At 41.4% G+C, this 22,270-nt stretch overlaps 1 protein-coding gene and 1 long non-coding RNA gene across 5 annotated transcripts in view; one reads left to right on the forward strand and one right to left on the reverse strand.

Annotated features, from left to right (window-relative positions):
• NBEA (neurobeachin) overlaps positions 1–21,460 on the forward strand; it is a 361,495-nt gene extending 340,035 nt beyond the window's left edge. For all 4 annotated transcript variants that reach the window (XM_028726491.2, XM_077927142.1, XM_028726499.2 and 1 more), the window contains 7 exons: positions 1,682–1,753; positions 4,370–4,525; positions 4,612–4,782; positions 14,829–14,930; positions 16,584–16,780; positions 17,297–17,448; positions 19,640–21,460. In XM_028726491.2, coding sequence (XP_028582324.2) covers positions 1,682–1,753; positions 4,370–4,525; positions 4,612–4,782; positions 14,829–14,930; positions 16,584–16,780; positions 17,297–17,448; positions 19,640–19,730 — 941 coding nt within the window. In that variant the 3' untranslated portion in view covers positions 19,731–21,460. The remainder of the gene's footprint in view (positions 1–1,681; positions 1,754–4,369; positions 4,526–4,611; positions 4,783–14,828; positions 14,931–16,583; positions 16,781–17,296; positions 17,449–19,639) is intronic.
• Positions 1,345–14,907, reverse strand: LOC114595798 (uncharacterized). Its single transcript, XR_003706350.2, has 4 exons — positions 14,805–14,907; positions 13,972–14,001; positions 3,556–3,637; positions 1,345–1,568 (listed from the first exon to the last, which is right to left on the reverse strand). It is a non-coding gene; the product is annotated as an uncharacterized LOC114595798 (long non-coding RNA).
• Positions 21,461–22,270: the final 810 nt, after the last annotated feature.

Below are 22,270 nucleotides of genomic sequence, written 5' to 3' on the forward strand. Positions count from 1 at the left end.
ATTGAATGAGGCTTGGAAATGTACAGGCAACCAGTGCGGCTGTGCCAAAAGCAATATTACATTATCAATTTACCCTGAGCTTGTCGGCAGTATAGCCTGTCTGCACTAGCTGTAACTTCTTCAAAGGCACTCCCGCATAAAGCACATGCAGCAATCCAATCTTAAGGTTACCAGAGCATTGATTACTGCAGCCGGGTTATGCCTGTCCAGACAGGGTTGTGGTTGAGCCCCCAGCCTAGGCTGGTTTAAGACACTCCTCACCACCAAGGCCACCTGTGCCTCAAGGAACAGCAGTTGCTTCAGAAGGACCCCCAAACTACAGACAAGCTTTTTGAGTGATTGTGTGCCCATCTAGAGCAGGCTGCACAGCCCTCTAGCACCATCTCAGTCTTCTGTGGATTAAGCCTGAGTTTGTTGGCTGTTGTCCAGTCCACTATCACAATCAGACAGTTTCAGCACATTCACTGCCTCATCAGAAGTACATATCACCAGCAGCACTGATAGCAATGCACTCCACTGGTCTAAAATTAGATATTTGGATACAGCGTAGTTTTCTTCAGGAATGGTCTTGCCACTCTCTCAGGTTGCCTGGAACCACTCTATCTTGTAACAAAACATTATTGTATCCTTGGCCCAACCGTCCCCTTCTTGCCTGATTTTCTAAGCCATTTTGTCCAGAACACCACAACACCTTTGCTGTAGGCCAAGGGTGGAGACCTTCAGGCTTGGGAGACCCTCCTTGAGAACACTTCCAGGCTGCCTATTATCCCACAGGCCAATCCTTCTGAGTACTTTTGCCTGACTAAATGTCTCTTTGAACAGTGATGGTGCTTCTTACCTGCCTAGAACAAGGATGGAGAGATCTGTGGTATGTGAGTGAGGCAACCTCTGACTTTTGCCCAGCTGCAATGTAGTCTACTAGAAGTCACTTTTGTTTCTGGAGGATTGTCCACTGGGGAATGTGGCCCTTAGGCTGAAAAGGATTCCCTGCCTCTGCTTTAAGCAACACTTCCCTGGGAAAGGGAGCCCAGAACACTGTTTTTCAGTGGCCTGGTAGCATATGGCCTCCCTCTTCTCTCAAAGCTTAGGGGGTAATGTTTACAGAGTGACATCCTACCAATTTGCTATAATAGTCTGCTGTCTCAACTTCAGTTTAGACCAGCACTCCCATACCCTCCAGCATTTTTCCAATGAAAATGGAGACGTCCCATTTCATAATGATAATTTTAATATTTATACCCCACACGTCTTACTGGGTTGCCCCAGACACTCTGGGCAGCTTCCAATATATATAAAATAATAAAAAAGCATTAAACATTAAAAAAACCCTTCCCTATATAGGATTGCCTTCAGACGGCTTGAGGGTCGGATAACTCCATACCTTCCAACATTTCTCCAATGAAAATAGGGATGTCCTAAGGAAAAGTGGAACATTCCAGGAACCAGGAGGCCATAGTGGGCTCAGGGCCAGAAGGTAGTGCAAAATGGTGTCCATTTTTCTACTTTGAAATATTTGTGCATCTTCCCTTGATTTCTTGCTGTTCAAAGTAGGACAACATCTTTTTAACCTGAAGAGGTAAAAAATAGGAACATGATCACCCTGCAGTGCAGACCCATTAAAGTGAAGTGAAATAACACTTGCACAGTCCTCACTGGCTTTTTTCTCTCCTTTACCATGTAGGCCTCAGGGGAGCCCCAGGATATTCTTTGGATCAAGCTCATCATCTTCCCATCGAAATGGACCCATTGATTGGTATGTCAGAGAATATAAAGTATGTTTATTAGAACGTGATTGTGTTCAAAACATATTGAATGTGCTTCATAATGAATTAGAAGACTTCAGGGAGGAGGGAAGGACCATACAGCATCTGCCTTGCATGTAGAAGGTCCCTAGTTCAATTCTTCCTTTCTCTTAGGAAAAGTTACTGCTTGAAACCCTGGAGTTCTGCTGCCAATCAGAACAGGCAATGCTGTCCTAAATGGACCAGTGGTTTGCCTCAGTATAAGGAAGCGTCCTTTGTTACTGTCCACCCCTGGCTTTAAAGAATGAAAAACACTGCAGTTTTTAATATCAAAGAAATAACAGCTATCCCTGCTTCTTTGCCTCTAGCAACTGGTGTCAGAAGTGTATATGCAAGTTCCATATACCTGTCCCTTTAGTGGTCAGTGATAGTCCTATCATCCATGAATCTGTTCAATTCCCTCTTTAAATCTATCAAATGTAGTAGCCATCACTGCATTGTGTGCTCTGCAAATTAATTATGCATTGTGTGAAGAAGGCTGCCCTAAATCTGTGGCCCATCTGTTTTGCTGCATACTGAAATGACATTTTCATTGAGCTGCCATAAGCCCAAGAACTCTTTTCTGGTTGGCATAGCCATCTTAGATCTTAACTATGTGCACTTGAAGTTAGAATTTATTTCTTGTTTGTTTGTTCCAGTATGCGTCAAATCTCATTTGTTGGTTATGCACCCTGTTTGAGAAAACAGTACAGTTTGCTGGGATTTTATCATCCTGAATAACTTGGTGTAATCCACAAAGCTGCCTAATTTTGTTGGAAGATGAACAATTTCACATTTGTGAAATTGGCAAAACATTTATAGGATGGGGCACAATAATTGATAATTGAAATTAATAATTGCATCAATTTATGTTAAAGGTGTTACACTAGCCTAGTGAATTGATGGTGGTTTTAGATTGGCACAGCAGCGGGTGTTACTTGTCACTCTGGCCATAAGTAGTGACAATCAAACTACTTTTTATTTGAAGTGTGCACAATAGCAGTGAGGCAGGAAGCAACTTTTTCATGCCGCATTCTGATTGCTAGTGTCAGGGAACTGCCATCGGAGCCAGGAGTGGAGGCAAGGCTCCCAAGCGATGCCGGAGAAGGGCCCAGCAGGGAGAGAGGGGACTCATCGGCCGGGGAAGGAAATCAGCGTGACACCAGGGAGAAAGGGGGGGCAGAGGCGGGCTTCGGAGAGATGGCTCCAGGACTCTTCGCCAGAGACCAGCAGGGAGAGCACGGGTCCTCCGCTGCCCACACCCACCCTGCGCAGAAGACTTCCGCGCAGGGAGGCTAGGCGGAGACTTGGCGTCAAGGAACTTTTATGCTGGAAGAAGTTCAGGAAACGCCCACTGACGGATTCTGCCAGTGACTGAGACAGCCGCGGAGTCAGGGCTGTCCAGCCAGGGAAAGGTTTATCCAGGCAACCTTGCCAAGAGTGGCGGCAACTTACGCACGAGCAACCCCAATTTCCATTACAGCTAGTATTTAATCTTATTAAAGCTAAGGCAAGATATGCAACTAATACGAGGGGGGAGGGGCAATGGACCATATAAACAAACCAAATCTAAAATGTAAACTGCTTGAGTTGGTTCCCCCTGGTGTAGGTATGTAGGTGTAAGAAAACAAAGGCAGGTGTCAGTGAAGAAACCTCTCCAGTCAGCAAGATACAATGTGCAACAGATCAATGAAGCAATCTTTCTCAGTCATCACCCTACTCCCACAGCTTATGAACCAAGTTGCACAGATCTGACCCAACAATAAAGACTTACATGTTTCCTTGGTGTTTTACCTTAGGATAATTCACTAGAGGGATTGATGGGCTGGGGTGGGGAAACTGTATTGCAGTATGAGCTGGAAATGGAAATGGAAAAACATGTTTGCATTCTATAAAGCCTGTTGGATGCCTTCTACATTGGACAAATTAAGGCTTCTTCTCCACATCCCACTTCATCTAGAAATCAAAACCTACCACATTTGGGGTGGAATCACAGAATTGTTTACCCCATAGTGGATACATAAACCAGGTTCTGGTTCTAACCTGAAGGAAAGACAATCGTTTTTTTTCTCCCTATGGCCATGCAGTGAGCCAGTCATTATGATGCCCTCAGCTTCCATGTTTACCACTTGGCCAAGGACTACAAATGGACAAACCTTCATATGGTTAGAATTGCCTGCAGAATGCTTTAAATTAGCCACTATAAACTTAGCTGTCATATGATTCCAGCCCTGGAGACAAGAGGTTGGGGTAGCTCAGAGGGGAATTTTCGAAATAAACTAAGGGTGGGTTTTGAGATAAGGAAGCAATTTCCTCTGAGACAGATTGATCAGTAGCCCTAGAAGTCTTTTTGCCTTCCTTGGAGCCTGAGACATGCATCATCAGGAACTATTTGGTCTGAAGGCATGTTAATCTTTTCTAGGTTGTGAGGTTGGTTGTGAGTCTATGGCCATTTTGTCTTCCCAGTTTTATGATGTATCTTTCTACTTCTATTAGTTTCAGATTTCTAAAAGCTTGGGATAACCATGTTACCATTAAGTCCATCTTCCCAAAATTAAATGGTGAAATTGCTTTTTCTTTTTCGGCAGCTAACAATTCTGGTGTGAACAAACGACAAATCACAGATCTTGTGGATCAAAGCATTCAGATCAATGCTCATTGTTTTGTGGTCACAGCCGATAATCGCTACATTCTTATCTGTGGTTTCTGGGACAAGAGCTTTCGAGTTTATTCCACAGAAACAGGTAGGCCTTGCATTACAGTTATTTGCATTTCTATTTGTAATGCTCTAAAACAAAAACATCAGTAACACAGCATTTCTTTGTTGTAGGCAAGCTAACTCAGATTGTGTTTGGCCACTGGGATGTAGTCACTTGCCTTGCAAGATCAGAATCTTATATCGGCGGAGACTGCTACATAGTCTCTGGTTCTCGTGATGCTACATTACTGCTGTGGTACTGGAGTGGCCGACATCATATCATTGGTGACAATCCAAATAGCAGTAAGTTCATAAATTTCTGTAGTTTATGTATGCATTTATGTAGTGTTTGCCTTAATCATCAATTTTTACATTTAGAATGACAGTAAAACTTTGTACGCATTCTGTAAGCACTGTTTTATAGTAATCATAAATTGTGGGCTACATGTTTGCTAAAAAGTTAAAAATTATATAGGAAAAATAATATGCATAATACCAGATAGCTTGCCTCTTTGGGAAGAACAGAGCAAGCAGTTATAGAGCCTAAATGATATTTTAAGTAGCCTTTTCAAATTGTCCCCAAGTATAAGTCATATAGCTTTGTATTTTGCTGAATTTCTTATAACCTTTTAATATATAATAATATATATATAAAATTCACACACATATATGTAAAATTAAATATTTGAGTCATCCACTTGACTTTACAGGCAAAATCCAACAATGAATGTTACTTATTTGCAGAGGTTTGTTGAAAATACATGGACTGTTCCTCTTCTTCCTGTTGTGGCTTTGTTCTATTCCCACCCCCCACCCCCTCAGTGTTTACTACCTCAGCCATCATGATCTCTCCAGCAGTGCCAAATTAAACCCTGTGGAGGCCCCTAGGCAGTCAAAATCTTGGGGTCCCCCTCATGCGCGCACTCAAGTGGGATCACATTGATTCTAATTTTATTTCAAGATCAAATCAATATATTTTAACCTTTGTCACAGGGCCCCTAAAAGATTTGCAGCCCATAGGCTGGTGCTACTCTTTGTATTTGGTAATCCAGCACTTCTCTCTAGAGCTGGTGCTCTCCAGATATTGTTGGACTACACCTCCCATGATCCCTGATCATTGGCCATGCTGGCTGTAGCGGATGGGAATTGTAGTCCAAAACATCTGGCCACAAGTGCAGGAACAATATATATGGCGCTCCTCATCTGCCATGCCACAGGACCAGCAAGGTGATCTGTTGATATTTCATGAAGATTGTAGTGCTACCCAACTAATTCCATCATACTTCCTTGAAACTGTCATTGTTGACCTATGACTGTAAATTCACTGGATTTCCCCACTTATTTTACTAGTGGCTGTATCCACCCCTGGTGATGGCAGTATGGTCAACCCCAGATCTTATATTTAAACTGGGCAACACAGTGTTAAGTCAACAGAGCAGTTATATTAAGAAATATTTCTTTGTAACATTTACAGTTCCTGTACATTTACTGCCAGGAGATTAGGGCTTATCTTGTAAGAAAAATGAAAGTGAGATGTACAGTGTAGGTTAAATCCAATTAGTTAACATCTTTAAAATGAATCTCTAGGAAGATGCAGATGATATTTTCAGAAAAGGATTAGTTTCTCAAAAGCTGTCATCTGGAGACACAGATAAGATATTTTATATCACAGAGCATAAGGAGGTAAGGAATTCAAAAGAAAAATGTCAGGTTACAGTAATTATGTGGGCTAGGTGCTTGACTTTCTAATGATCCTTTAAGCTGAAAGACAGTTAATTATCAATTTCAGCTTCAGTGCATCCAATTACTAAAAGGAACTTCAGTTGTTTCAGAAAATCATATAAAGGAGGGTCTCTCCTTTCCTTATTTTGGTAAATCAGCACTTGTAAACCTGTATTTTGAAATTTTACATACATGTGCATGTACACATGGCACATGCTTTACCTCCATATTTTTGGTTATGATCATTTCTAAAAGAGAAACTAAATTAGTGGCATATACATTGTTAAGATGCCCCATGCTAGTTCTTCTGCAATTCATGAGACTGTGGAGGCAATCCTATGCACAATACTTACCTGGGACTGGGACAAGCCCCACTGAACCCTTCCGAAGAGACATATATGGAATTGCACGGTGAGGGGTATTAGCATGTGCCAGTTAATGTGCGCAACAACCAGCAACAACAACAACCCAGCGGCTTCATGGCTGGCAGCTTCTCCTCCTTCTCCTCTTGGCACCACCACCGGCAGAAGGCTGTTTCAAACCTTTGGAGGGCCACAGCAGAAGGAGGAGGGGAAGGAGCAGCCCACTGGAGTTGTGTTGCGATCAGCTCCATGCTTCACCTCCACAGTTTGTGGACATTGTGGGGCTGGCTCCTACGCAAAAATATGGTGGGGAGGGCTTGGCTCCCTGGAGCTGGAACCCCTGAAAGCTTCTTACATTTGAAAATTTCCAGCAGAAAAGAGTTTACATTTTTTAAAGTAACAAATTTGATTCTCTGGACTGTGTAGCACATGGAGGGAGTTGGGCCTCCGTGGAAACTGCAAGCTATTTAGGCAACTAGGAATCTGTATTGGCTTTTGCCACAATAGGACTGGCAAATCTGTTACAGCATTGAACTATTGTAATATGCTGCTCTGTATAGATTTTCAGCACCTCCCATGCCCCAGCCCCATTCATTTTTGCCCTTGTGTGCAGACTGCAGTTTGAGGTTTCATGATAGGAGGGTACAGTGTTTGGAGTATGGTCCACTGCCTGTAAGGGACCCGGGTGGCGCTGTGGGTTAAACCACAGAGCCTAGGACTTGCTAATCAGAAGGTCGGCGGTTCGAATCCCCGCGACCGGGTGAGCTCCTGTTGCTCAGTCCCTGCTCCTGCCAACCTAGCAGTTCAAAAGCACGTCAAAGTGCAAGTAGATAAATAGGTACTGCTCCGGCGGGAAGGTAAACGGCGTTTCTGTGCACTGCTCTGGTTCACCAGAAGTGGATTAGCCATGCTGGCCACATGACCCAGAAGCTGTACGCCTGCTCCCTCGGCCAATAAAGTGAGCTGAGCGCCGCAACCCCAGAGTCGGTCACGAATGGACCTAATGGTCAGGGGTCCCTTTACCTTTACCTTTACCACTGCCTGTAAAAGTTGGGGCATGTGAAGTGCTGATATCCTGGATCACTGTGCCAGATACTATTTTGGATCAGGCTATGCAAAGTAATAATTAGAGAAAACAGGTGTTTATTATACCATTTACTAAACTGTTCCACCTAAACCATTTCCATAACTTGGTGAATCTAATTCTGACTATGAATTTGCATCGTTTCATTTGCATCTCTAGCCTGCACTAAATAGATGACTTGCTATATCATACAGACACACAAACATTTAAAAACAAAAAACAAAGGTTGAGGGAAAAATCTGAATCTTTGAGCAAATACCCAAATAGCTGAAATTGCAACAACGAAAGTGAAGGACAGATGTTTTCTTCTGAAACCGACACAAATTCAGAAACTAATTTGGAAGTGATAAAAATTAATTTGCACACTTTAATTGGAACCTTCTCCTTGCATGAAAAGAAGGAGAATGGAGCCAGCAGCTTGTGCTAAGAGCTGATTGAATTTTTTGTCATGTAGGTATGCTGGACTTGGCCGCTTATCCTCTTGAGCCTATCTGTGCAATATATTGCGTTCAGCCTTTGACTGGTTTCTTTAAAAGGATCAATGCTATTCCTGTTGTGTCCCCAGAGTCTGAAACTTCATTGATCTTGGGACTTGACATTTCTCATTACATACCAGATAGTCACCAGAGGTGTTAGTTAACGTTGCTTTCCCTGGCCGTGTTTGCATTGAGCACTATGAGCGTGTTGTGTCAACCAGCCCAAAGCTCAGTTTGTGGACCAATTATAGGAAATATCCCTTAAAGACACTGAAGTGCATTTTGTATCACTTGACACATTTTACATATGCTTAAAGGGAAAGTTCAGTACTTCAATAAATGACTGTAGTAAACAGCCCCGTGCATTAGAAATACTAAATGTGTCTATAAAGAATTCCAGGGAGAGAGCAACATTGATTTTTTTGAATAACACTTTTCAAGGTATTTTAAGTCACTTGTAAGTAAATATTTCAAATCTAAAAGACTCTCTAAATAAATTGGAAGGAGAGAGGATCATTAGACTTAAAACATCCCCTGTATTTGTACATTTTATTTCTTCTGACTTTATGTTATTTGAGAGGTGGCTAGTACAACAGGCTTTGTTTGCACACTCAGATCTGTTGTTTGCAGTGTAGTTTCTTCAAAATCACATTGAAACTGTGTTAGGCCAACTCAGGGGTAAAATGACTTTTGATTGCTTAATAAAAAAGGTCACACAGACTCACATATCTGTGTTTGCAGTCAGACTTGCATACATGCTTGTGCCCCTTGTATTTCACCATTTCCTCCCACAAAAATATAGCCATGTGAATTTTGTATGCCTTATTTCCTGTCTATTGAGGGACAGATGCAACCCTAGGTTTGGTGCAACCTTTCAGCTGCTTATCAAGAGCAGGAACACAGAAATGAACTCCCCAGGGCCTAAGGGAGCTTCCTATCAGAGCCCAAGAAATAGTCATAGGGCAGGTGTGAACCCACTTCAGGCCATGGCTTGTAACAAGGCACAAGATGGCATTCCCAGCGTTCATTGTTGGATTTCTTGTCAGAATAGTTTCTCTTCCAGCCCATCACTCACAATGAAAATAGGAAAGAGATTCCTAGAGGAGAGGTGGTGGCGGCGGCAGCAGCAAATCCTGCTGTGACCTCCCTTTCCTCCCAAAAAAGAGCACAGGGAATTGGAATGGGTCTTCCCATTCTGCATGTGTGGGAAGCAGTGGAGCAGAAGAAACATGGGGAATGGAGGGAGCCAGGAACACACACCTGTTTGCTATAGGCTGTATTTTTAAAGTGCTTTCATGTGTCCGAGCCTTCACTTTCCTGGACTAGAATAGGAATAGCAATGTCAGGCCTGCTGGTTAGCTAGGCTGCTTACCCACAGGTAGGTTGTTGTAGAGAAAAGTAAGGAACAGTGCTTCTTCCCTGGGATTTGATCCTCGGGATCATTTGTTGCCACTACCTGGTCTATAGGTGATTGTAGAAATGCTTAGTTTTCAGTGCTCTTGGTTTCCTTCAGATAAGAAAACTGTTCTGCCAAGGATGAGATGCTTTGATGGCTCCTGCTTTTTAAAACAACTGTTCCCATTGTACTTTTGGCAGCGTGCTGCTGTGCTTTCTAAAACTGGGGTGCGGCAGGAGAGAGAGAGGTTTCCATTGCACCTGAAATATTAGGCTGCAAGGAAACGAGCACATCTCAGAATAAAAAAAAAAGATTAATAATATTTATCTGTTTAGAATTGGAAGACATTCGGTCTTCCATAGAAATCAAATCACATATTATGTCCATTGTGGAGAACAAAAGCGAGCATCTGATTTTAAACTACATTGAGGGAACTGTTTTGGTAGCTTGGTCTCGTATATTTTATCATTTTGCCCTGAAGTGATTCTGCTGCAGATACAGAGGTGCCACGTTGGGGAAATTACTGTGAGTTCAAAGTGATGCTGTTTCAATTCACAGTGGTCAAGTTTCACCTGCAGCTCCCCTGGTGCCACAGCCTTTAACCTCTCGCTGCATCTATCAGTGGTGATGTGCTGGTGACAGAATATTTTACTGGATTGTGAATGATTGCTAAGGTCCATGACATTCTGCCTTTTGCAGTGAAATGTAATGTGGGGTGAGATTTCCTCCCCCACACAGTGGCTTTGTTGGAAGAATATATCTCTGATTAAAACTGTATTTTCTTTCATTTGTCCCTAAAGGGTGAAATGATACTCACTGTTATTGCAAAGCTATGATTGATTCTAAAGGCTTTGGAAAGCATAGTATAGCTAGGATTTCTTTAAAAAATTGTTTTCAAGGACCATATTGGTCCTCGTGGGCTCTTGCCTTGGCAAATGAAGTGGATCACAGTACAGATTCAATTTAATTATAGATAACCTGCAGCTTCAGTGAGAACTGTGTGTTTGGTATTCCAGAATCATGCATAATAGAGATAATAGGCTGGTTTGCCTTTCTTTGCTTTCCTTTCAACTGTCAAAAAAACTCTCAAGGTTTTTCAAGGGCCAACTCAAGTAATTCACATTTGAGAATAGCAATTTCAAAATAAGAATATTGTAGAATAAGTTCAAGCCCTCTGCCAGCTGTAGTTTAGCATCTTTCTGAAATATGCAATTGAGCCGAGACTCTTTGTCTCCTGATATGTTTCCTATATGACTCTTTGTGCTGAACAAGTTGCCCATCTCTAATCAAATGCTTCACGTAGCATATGCACAAATGCCACTAGACTTTTAAAAATTGCAGTCATTCATTGTAGTCGTTCCCTGTAACGGGCTGTTGTGTCAGGAAAGGTGAAAGGAGGCAAACATCTTTCAGAGGATTGCATCATTCCTGTACATAATTTCTATTTTTCACCTCCATCTCCCTTATGCTAGCAATGCAGAGTCAACAAAACATGCAGTAAACCACAGAAACGGCCCCTTCCTATCAAAACCTTGCACATCCTGCCCAGAGACACAGAACAGATGTATTGCAGAGTCTTTCCTAGCTCCCTCTCATTTTCACTGTCACGCACACACACAATCCTTTCAGACAACGCTGGTGCCAGTCCGGAATACTCTTTCACAACAGCAAAACTGCTCTCACTTTTCCTTATCGTCTCCCTGTACACCCCAAATTCTGTAATAACCTTGTTCTTCCCTGGCTCTTTTCTATGCGCATATGGGTCTTTGTTCTCCATGGCAAATATGTATCTGTTTATTTTGAAACGGAGGTTTGGACTGAGTTTAATTTATTGCAAGTGGTGGATAATCTGAGACATACAACAAAACCTGTTTCTAAACAACTCTTTTTTTGCTTGAAAAGTGATACATTAAGACTTAAGAAATTCCAAATGTATGCTTCCCCTTGCAAACTTAATCCTGTTGTGCAAGTGATGTCAGCTATGGGTGCATTTATTACACATGTGGAGAAATCTTAGGATTTTGGTTTTTTTCAACCTGGGGGGTGGTATTGAACTAAGTTTTACTCAGAGTAGACCTATTTTTATTAATGGCTGTAACTTAGCCATGTTCATTAATTTTAATGGGTTTATTCTGAGTAAAACTTAGTTGAATACCACCCAGAATGTTTCCCAAAGTGCACATAGGAACACATTGAAAGTGGCCATTTTCAGAATTACGCTTACAATTAATATATGACTGGAAAGCTGTCAGGGGGCAGTGTGGGAGCGGCATAGTATCAGTAATCATGTTTTTAGATATGATTCCTTTACACTCTCTCCTATGTCTTTAGTGTACAGTACTTCAAAAAATCATAATTTCTTTCTGCACATCAATTAATGTACATTTAAATCAACTCTAAAGCATGGATCAAACAGCAAACTAGATACCACATGACATTGTGCATATGCAATTAACATGCACAGTTGTTGTTGAAACAAAATAAAAAAATTCCTTCCAGTAGCACCTTAGAGACCAACTAAGTTTGTTATTGGTATGAGCTTTTGTGTGCTAAGGTGCTACTGGAAGGATATTTTTTATTTTGTTTCAACTACGGCAGACCAACATGGCTACCTACCTGTAACTAGAACAGTTGTTATTGTTGTGTAAGTAACAGCTGTGGGGATGCCTAAACAACCTTAGGATTATGAAGAGGTGGGCAGATAAGGTTTAACTCTTTCTCTCCTGCATAGTTTTACAAAAAAAAGGGCTTCTCTGAAGTTCCTATTTACATTTCAAGAGAAGGCTCTTTTGATCTCAGTGGAAGCTTCCACTGAAATGCAAATAGCAGCTTCAAAAATGGGAGACTTGTCAAGGGGGGGGGGGGGGGAGAGAGAGAGAGAGAGAGAGAGAGAGAGAGAGAGAGAGGGGTAGTTTCTCCCTTCTATCCCCATGGCCCTGGGCTGTTCAAGCTTCCTTGAGTCTGCTATTTACATAACCAAATAGAGCATGCTAATTGCAATCATGACCCAAATAACATATTCAAAATGTACAAAGCTGAGGTTCTCCGGTATCAAGAGAAATGGGAGGACAGCGGGAGACCTGATCAAACTGTAGCATGTGGATGTGGTGGGTTCACAGAAGAGCTGACCTTTCAACTGAGTGCATAACTTTAATGTTATACTGCTCATGCAGGTGGAGTACTAACATGAGGAGTCCCTCCCAAGTCACCTATTGAGCTAATGTCAAAACTGACCCATTTTGAAAGGATCCTGCCTTTTGGCTATTCTAATTCACTTCATTGAAGCAAGATTGTCCATATTCCAAAGCCTTGAAAGATCAGTCCACACCCTATGGGACCTTTGAACAAGAGGCTAGACTGAGCCAAGAAACCCACACATGACAAAGTTTAATAGAAAGCAGGAAAACCCAACACAGTTATTCCAGTTTGGGAACATTTGACAGAGCCTGACCCACATCTTGGCCAAAAGCTTTCATGGTTTTCATAGTAATTTGACCCTTCATAATATTACTGCCAACGTATTCCTGTAGAGCTTAAGTAAGAAAGAATGTGAAGCACACACACAAAAATGTGAACAGAATTTCCTTTCTATTTTCATTACTGAACTCTGAATATTCTGGCTTATGTTTTATTGTTATTTATAAAACTGGTTTTATTTTGCAAATTGCCTTGTTTTCACAGTGAAAGGCAGTCTATAAGTGACTAAATAGCACTAAATAAGCACCAGCCAAGGTGCTGTGAAACCAAGGTAGGCACCATCCATAATTACGCAGCCTGGCTAGACAGCACATGGGACACAAGTGGTCACACCAATATATTGAGCAAAATAACAGGTGTGCCCTGTTGCAAGTGATCTTAGATTTGCACCCCCATCCTCTGGAAAATTGCAGTTGCTTGGAGTGGCAAAGTCTTGCAGACTAATCCTGCCTGCATCATAAATATAAGTGTGTTGACTGTGCCACTAAAATAATTCTTTTCAATCTATTCTTTTTCTTTTTGGTGCAAATTATAGTACCTAGCATTTTATTGTGATTTTTTTTGTTTGTTATTTAAAAAAGGTGTTTCCCTAAAAGCTCTGGTCCTAGTGTCATATGAATGTACATTGCAATCCAATATTTATTTTAAAAGCTTATTTTCAAACCATGCTTACATTTCTAAATCTCATGGCTGGACTTTAAAATATTAGAACACACCACATGTCTTATAAGTGCTTATACTTAGTAAGTTAGTTAGTTAGTTAGTTAGTTAGTTAGTTAGTTAGTTTTTTGCTTCATGAAGAAGCATAATATAAGAACAAAAGAAAAATAGTTACTAACCAGTATCAAAATTCAAAACCTCTCTTCCAGCTTCTAAGAATATAGCAGCTGGCCACTGCTGGCCATTACCCAAGGAACTCTCTCATTGTTTCCTCACTGCAAGTGAGTTCTCATGGAGAAGACCATAACAACTCACCTTGGCAGGGATCGTAATGTCTAATCCAATCTTAGGAAGGAAAACAAGAAGGAAATGTTAGTCTTGCCCAGAGATGTAGGAGAAATTCAGTTCAGTTTGCACTTGAAGGTGAATCTACCACTTCCTGAAACAATACAGAAACTGAAACACAGCTATACTTCAAATTTCACATTTCTCTGAATTTTGCGATTCAGTTCTCCAGCCAAGGAATGTCTATGAAAATGCATGTAAAGTGTGCATTAAAAAGCATAGATTGGGGGAATGTAGGTTAAGAAATTGCTTTGCAAAAGTGTGTGTGTTAGGCAAAATTATATACAAAGGTGCATAAAATGGCTCAGTTGGCAGAACACAAGATTCATAATCTCACGGTCATAGGTTCTAGCTCCATGCAGGGCAAAAGATTCCTGGACTAGATAACCCTTGTGGTCCCTTCCAACTCTACAATTCTATGATTGTGTGAGTCTATGAAATTCTATGAAAAATTGTTTTGCAAACTGATGTGGAAATGTGAGGAACTGAACTCAGGACTGGGAAAAGAAACTGAAATGGACAGATCTGGCCATCTCTAGTTTTGCCCCAAAGTTCTTATTATTCTTGACTATACAGAAGGTTAATACCAGAGAGATCCTTCCCCCAGAAGGTATTACAAAGCCTACTGTTTTTATGTTGCTTCTGAGAATATAGAAACGAACATTATGAACTCTTAGCTCAAGCCCAACAAAGAGTGAGCCAATCAGTGGAGAAACAGGGGTTCAACGAAAGATAAAAAGTTACAAAGCCAATTTGAATCTGATTTGTTGCTGATGAATTATATTTTACGTGAGATGTCTTACCTTTTTGTGTGTGATCCGTTTTAGGTGATTATCCTGCTCCCAGAGCCGTTCTGACTGGTCACGACCACGAAGTCGTCTGTGTATCGGTGTGTGCTGAACTGGGACTTGTCATAAGTGGTGCTAAAGGTCAGTTGTCAATTTTAGTCTTACAAATTTGAAACTTCCTCATCAGTAAGATTTGCCTCAGGATAACTATAATTTCATCCTCCTCTCATTATCCTACATGCTATATATTTTAATTTCTGTATCCTCTGCAGAGCTTCATCTGCCACCAGCCTGCCTGCTTGTAAACTTCCACCACTGCCCTCAGCTGCCATGGGCTGCTATGAGCCCATGCAGGTTTGCAAGCATCCTAGCTGCTGAATTGAAAATTCAGTAATTAATTGTTTGTGAATAGTTTCAGCTGGTCTGGTGAAAGTGGAAAGTTTTATTCTTAAAAACTCCTAGGGATGGGAATAGTTTCTGAGGTGTGGAAAATTGAGTATCAATGATGCTTATGAGTGAAGGAAGGAGCAGAGGCAGGAAGGCAGTAAATGGGTTTGCCCACATGCTGCAAACTGTGTGTACAAATCATGAATTTAATGGATGCATCTAAGAAAATGCCTCAGTCATTCTGTGTATTGAATTTGTATGCATGACTCCAGAAGAGCTGCTGTGCTTTTCTGTTGATGCCAAAGGGACAAAAAAGTCCTGTGGCACCTTAAAATCAAACTAATTTATCACCACACGACCATTTGTCTCAAAGAAGCTAGTCTGCTGCACAGTATACTTAAAAACAAGACAAAGCTGTGTTATAGTTTACTTCCTGGATAATTTTCATACAATGATATCCAAGATGTGGCTGAAAGGATGTATTATTCATTGAATATCTCAGTTTTTGTATCAGAATGACAAATCTCTTGCCACAGTAGGGTACGAAAAGGAGTATGTCATTCTCTTGCATTCAGAGTCACAAACACAACTATTTAAGATAGCACCAAACTTCAGCTACAAAGTGTCCCTGCTGTACAGATACTAAATGTTTGATAAATATGGACAGGGTGCAATGACTTAGACCGCTGACTTGCTTCAGAAAAATATCATTCATACCACAATTGTAAGTGAGGTAGGAAAATGATGTGGTGGGTGATCCACCACTTTCAAAAACCTCCTGGCTTGCATTAGGCACCAGGGTAAGGGAAACAATGTGTCTCCCCACCCCTATTTTTTTTTAATCAACTAATTTGTAACCAGTGGGAAAACTGCCTAGACCAGCTCCAGACTTGCATGGCTAATGAGCCAAGTCCTGGAGCCTCTTGGGGAAATGAAGTATATCCAAAACCACATCTACTTCATCCCTGGAGCATTAGGGGGCAGCTATATTAGCAGCTATTGCCTGTAGAAACACCACTGGTGGATGTTTCTGTGAGTATATTGGAAACCTCTGTGCTGGATATAACCTCCCCAGCAGCATTTCTCCTGTTTGTTGGCCGGAAGGAACCACTACCTGATTCCTAACCTCTTCCAGCCAGCAGATTTGTGGGCTGGGATTGTTTTGCTCAGAAATGGGAATGTGAAAATACACACACACACACACACACACACACACACACGTGCACACTACTTGAAAGTGATTTCACTTTGCTGAAGCCCCACTTTAGATCAGAGACATTGTTTCCCCTGCACATTCTTTCACTGTTTATATACCACTATGTGCCATCTCTGTATGCATTTGGCATAATTTAACTAAATTATGTGCCTCTCTGTTATATATATACTGTATTATTTGTCAATATACAGAAGGACCTTGCCTGGTGCACACAATTACTGGAGATTTGCTGAGAGCACTTGAAGGAACAGAAAACTGCTTGTATCCTCGCTTAATTTCAGTATCTAGTGAAGGCCACTGTATCATCTACTATGAACGAGGCAGGTTCAGCAATTTTAGCATTAATGGAAAACTCTTGGCACAGATGGAGATCAACGACTCAACCAGGGTAAGTATTTCCTCTCAGAACCTATTATGATGTACAACAACAGTAATGCTTGAAGAAGTCTCATGAGAAATTAGTGATCACTGGAAAATTAGGGATCACATTTACTGGAAAAACGTCTCGGCTCTAATTCAATCTAGAAGTGAACTCTCTGTTTTTAAAACTGAGCACTTGATGATTCCTGTATATCTGTTTTAGACATACAGATTTCAAAGTGTCTGTGCTTTAAAAGTTTACATGGCTTGACATCTGTCCTCCCTTGACTAGGAGCCAAGACATGAATACAGGGCCCTGAGGAGTCCAATCCATCACGGACACCTCGGAGAGAGTAAAGGGAGTTCTTGAGGTGTTGATGGCACCTTTGTTGCAGGGCAAAGTCAGAAATGATCCATGGTGACTCCCAGCAAAGCCTTCTTTGCTCCTGTCCTAGGCTGGACAAGGAAATACTCCTCTCACAGAAGCTGTTTGTGTTAGTCTACACAGCATTTAATGTCACTACTCATTTTGGCTCATCTGTAGGCTATCCTCCTGAGCAGCGATGGGCAGAACCTGGTTACGGGTGGCGATAATGGAGTCGTGGAAGTATGGCAGGCTTGTGACTTCAAGCAGCTCTACATTTACCCTGGCTGTGATGCTGGCATTAGGGCAATGGACCTGTCTCATGATCAGAGGTAAGTCCCAACCCAAGAGAAGCAGTGAGCCTCTTCAGACTTGTACATTTTATTTGTTCCCCCCCCCCCCCCCAGGAATTCAGCCTCTCTTTGAAACACACAATACAATTCACCTCTCCATGATTTCTGGATTAAGCAGCTTCTAATTTTCTTACTCAATTCTGCTGCATTACAGGAGACTCCTCATGCTGCATTTTCGACTGGGCTCCTACTTCCTTACATTTTAAAGGCGGAGATTATTGTTATTATTTATTAAATTTATATACTGCCCTTCATCGTACGATCTCAGGGTGGTTCACAGAATAAAATAGAAGATAAAAACACATGTAAATAATTAAAAACAATACCCCGCCCTTCCCACAGACACATTTAAAAAGCTGTAGAATAGTAATCAGTCAAAGGCCTGGTTGAAGAGGGACGTTTTCCTCTGATGCCTAAAAATCTATAATGAAGGCACCAGGCAAGCCTCCCTGGGGTGATTCTACATATGCATGCTCTCTCCACTACTGAATCTGTATGCATTTGTTTCTTTCCCTGCACCCAAACACAAAATGGAGTGTGAAGAGCCAGCTTACCCACCTGTGAAACATCGGTTTAATGTTATAAAGCTGTGACCCCCACGGTCAGGATTGTGGATAGTAATGTGGTGTACCAGATAGAATCTCACGCTTGGACCCCCTTGGGATGTTCCGAGTTCAAACCCCTCCTCAGCTATGATGCACGTTAGAAGAGCCAAGCATTAATTTCATGAGCAGCTGATGCCATGGAGCCACTTGGTATCGCTGCTGCTTACCTGGATGGCGTGGCAGCAGGGTGGCGGTGAGATCATGGATGTGCAGGCAAACACTGACAGAGCCAATCCAGCATTTCTGCTAGTGAACCTGCACAGCTTTGACCTCACATCTGCCCTGCTCCACCTCCACACCTTTCAGGTAAGCAGCAGCAGTACCAGTGGGTTTTTTTTTTGGGGGGGGGGGTAATCCATAGCATGCCTCACTGTCAGCAACTCATTATTTCTACCTTCCTTCCCCGGCAGGGCCAGCCCACCCATTGGGCAAGGTGAGGCAACCACCTCAGGTGGCAGGATCCACAGGGGCAGATCCGGCCTCCAAGGAATGCATCGCCTGCCACTTCTGCAGTAGCACTGATGGCTGTGGCATGCTCCTTGGAGGCCGGGTCTGCTGCCTCCTCAGTAGCCCCCACAATGCTGCCTCTATAGCAGTCTCTTCGCAAATGAGAGGATCTGCTGGTCTCCTCCCACCCTAGGGGAGAAATGACGAGTGCTGCACTCTGGGGTTTCCTGAGTTCTGCACCCGCCCAGCATGATTCTGAGTAGGCCCCTTTTCCCCCTGCAACAGCTTTTTATTCCTAGTTCAACCACTGGGTAAGGTTGATTTGATTCCAAGCCCCCTTGTTCCTGATGTAGATCTTCACTCACCCCTTCTTCTCTGGGAGGGGGAGATTTTGTGGTTCACCTCAGATGCCTAAATGTTTTGAGCCAGCCTTGTTCCCAGTGTTGTTGTGAAGATGGTCATGGGACTATCCCACTGTACTTCCTTTGGAGAAGGGCAGGATATACATGTGTAATTTTAATTTTTAAAAAGGAAAAATCTGGCTATCATGTTTCATTGTTGGCATGGTTTCAGCTTCCATTGACCCAGGTTTCTCATTAGCAGCACACCGGAGGGGAGATGGAGGCAGCCATGGCTCAATGAAAATCCCTAATTTCACTCACTTGCCTACCCAGAAATACATCTGTGTTATGCACCACGTTAGATGCAGTAGCAGAATATCACATTTCCATCATTGTTCTTGTACAGTGGTACCTTGGGTGAAGTACTTAATTCGTTCTGGAGGTCTGTTCTTAACCTGAAACTGTTCTTAACCTGAAGCACCACTTTAGCTAATGGGGCCTCCTGCTGCCGCCACGCCGTCATAGCACGATTTCTGTTCTCATCCTGAGGTAAATTCTTAACCCGAGGTACTATTTCTGGGTTAGCAAAGTCTGTAACCTGAAGCGTATGCAACCTGAAGCGTATGTAACCCGAGGTACCACTGTATGTCTAATATGTTTCTATGATCTTTGGAATCAGCATAAGTATAGTTTGAGGGTGGAAAAACCAGACTGCTGTGAACATTTTTTAAAGAAATAACTCAGTATGTACAGTTTGTGTCTTTGTCTCTCTTTCAGGACTCTAATTACTGGCATGGCTTCTGGTAGCATTGTAGCTTTTAATATAGATTTTAATCGGTGGCATTATGAGCATCAGAATAGATATTGAACCGGAGTGAAGAACTGAAAGCAAAGGCGAAATTGAGAGCACAAGTGCTACTGAAAGGCATAATCTCTGGTGGAAAAACAAGTCTGCATCGACCTCCGTTGTACATTCCATTACACCCAGCAATAGCTGTCCATTGTAGTCAGCAACCATTTTACTTTGTGTGTTTTTTCACAACCGAACACCAGCTGCTGCAGAAATGAGCTTGTATCATGTAAATTATAATGACTTAGGAGATGTTTTGGTAATTATTTCATATACCTTTGTTTACTGAGAAAAGCTAGTGGAGAACGCGTCACAAGAGACTTTTGAATATTCTGAGGAAACTTGTGTCCGGTTGTTACATTGTTTGGGGCCATGAACCTAACATACATTTCCCATTTCCAGCCTCTTTTCAAGCTGAAAATAATAATAATTAAAAGGATTAAAATAAACTACGTTTGATACTTTGTACATCAGATGCACATCTTAACTTTAAAGGGATACTTTTGTAAAAGTAAAACCTTGTATAAAGAACAAAAAAATGTTTCTTAACTTTATTGTGGAGTTACAACTTGCATGTACTTTAAACCTGAATGTCTTGATGAAACGGCGACATTCACAGGTTGAAGTCACAGGGCCCCCTAAGGGCCCAGCTTGCATTTAAGGGTTGAAATGGGGCACAAGCCGCAGTTTTGTCATTGCCACTGAAATATGGTTTGCTCTTTTCAATCTCAAGCCACCACCCCCCTCTAAGTGGAGTTTTTGCTTATGACATGAAGCGTTTGGATATGAAGCCATTGTTTGCCATATTTATGCGTTGCAAGAGGAAGAGAAAATCCTTCCTTTATTAATTTAGTACCGCGATAGAAAGGCAGGAGCACGGAAGAGAGATGAGAGGATGCTCGCGTGCTTAATGACTCCCACCAAAGCAAGAGTGCTAGACTTCTAGATTCATCACATTTGGCATACTGTACATTGCAGGGAGAGAGCAATTAAGATTTTCTCTTCATTTCCTTGGAAATAAAGCTTGGTTAAAAAGGACCTTAGCTTCATTGGGGTTGTTCTTTTACATTTTTCTGAAAGTCACGCATTAAGCCACATTCTCTGTTGACGGCACTTCATGTCTGACAATACTGTAACGATGACTATCAGGATAATTTGCCGCACATTCTACAGATCAAGTAACACACCCAGGGGTATATACACTTTACTTCATGTTTCTTCTTTGTATATTTGGTGACTGTATTGTCATAGATGTACATATTGTGTCGGTAGGGCTATGAGGCATGTAACAGGAATGTAATTTTCTCAGACTTTACACTCACTTGCAGTCATTTATTTAAAAAAGATAAAAACAAGGTAACGGATTCTTTGTACTGGCACCAGAAACATATCATTATTTATTGATGTGATTCTTATTTGTTCTCCACCTTGTATTAGTAAGTTTTAGCACTAAATACCTTCTTCATTGTTGTTTGTATTTATAAAATTCTGAAATCATGGGGAATCAATGTAATGATTAAGTTATTCATCATTGGTCTGTAAGCAATATCTTGAGTTTGTAGCTTAGAATTGGGAGAATATTGAACATCTGGAAGATAAGTTCATTTCATCTCAAGATCATGGTGAAATATTTTGGATATATAAATTCCTTAAGCTATTGTAACCATGTTTTATTGCAAAGATGTAAAATATGCCAGATGTGTGTGAGTTGGAAATCAAAAAGAAAAATAAAATATGCAAAGAATTCATGGATTGCTTCTCTTTTTATTGAACATTTGACCCAAATGTCATATTGCTGGTGGAAAAGGAAATTCAAATTTTTAGTCAGATGCATTGCCTGCAAAATTAAATCAGAAAGATGCAATCCATCCATAAGCTCAGGAGTGGTTGGTCCATGGAGAAGGACCCTGGCTAAGAACTCCCAGAGTGACTGCCAGACTCCAGACCCCCCCCCCCGCCGCCCATACACAAGTGTTTTCATGGAACATTTCAACCCCCAAGTGGAAAGAATGAAATGAAATAATAAAAAATATAGGAAAAAAGTAACTAAAACATTGCAGAATTCATAAAAGCAAGTCCAATAAATAATTAGCAGATTAACAACTCTTAATTATAAAGCAAACTAAACTGCAATGCAAACAATCTGAATTTCCTTATAACTAAATTGGGGAAAAGACAACAGACGAGAATAAGGCAAATCACTGTGCTCCTAACTTCAGAGGCACAATGCTAATTTAGCAAGAAAGAAAACCCTGTCTTTCCACTGCTAAGATTCCTATAGAAACTCATTAACACTACACAAGTCTTTCTGTTTCATTGGGTACAAGCAAACTATACTTCATCCCTTTGACAAGTCAGCCTGAAAAACATTGCTATAACAATGAAGGTTATATTACTATGTATTATGCAGCTAAAAGGTACCTGAAACAGTAATGAAACATATTCTGAATATACTCACTGCTGTTCCACCAACACCAAGGGGAAGATGCATGAACCTTTATTCTATCTATCTATATCTATCTATCTATGTTTAGCAAATTTCTAATTTTGAAATGCAG

Source organism: Podarcis muralis, chromosome 4, assembly GCF_964188315.1.
Source record: "Podarcis muralis chromosome 4, rPodMur119.hap1.1, whole genome shotgun sequence".
Taxonomy (NCBI): Eukaryota; Metazoa; Chordata; class Lepidosauria; order Squamata; family Lacertidae; genus Podarcis; species Podarcis muralis.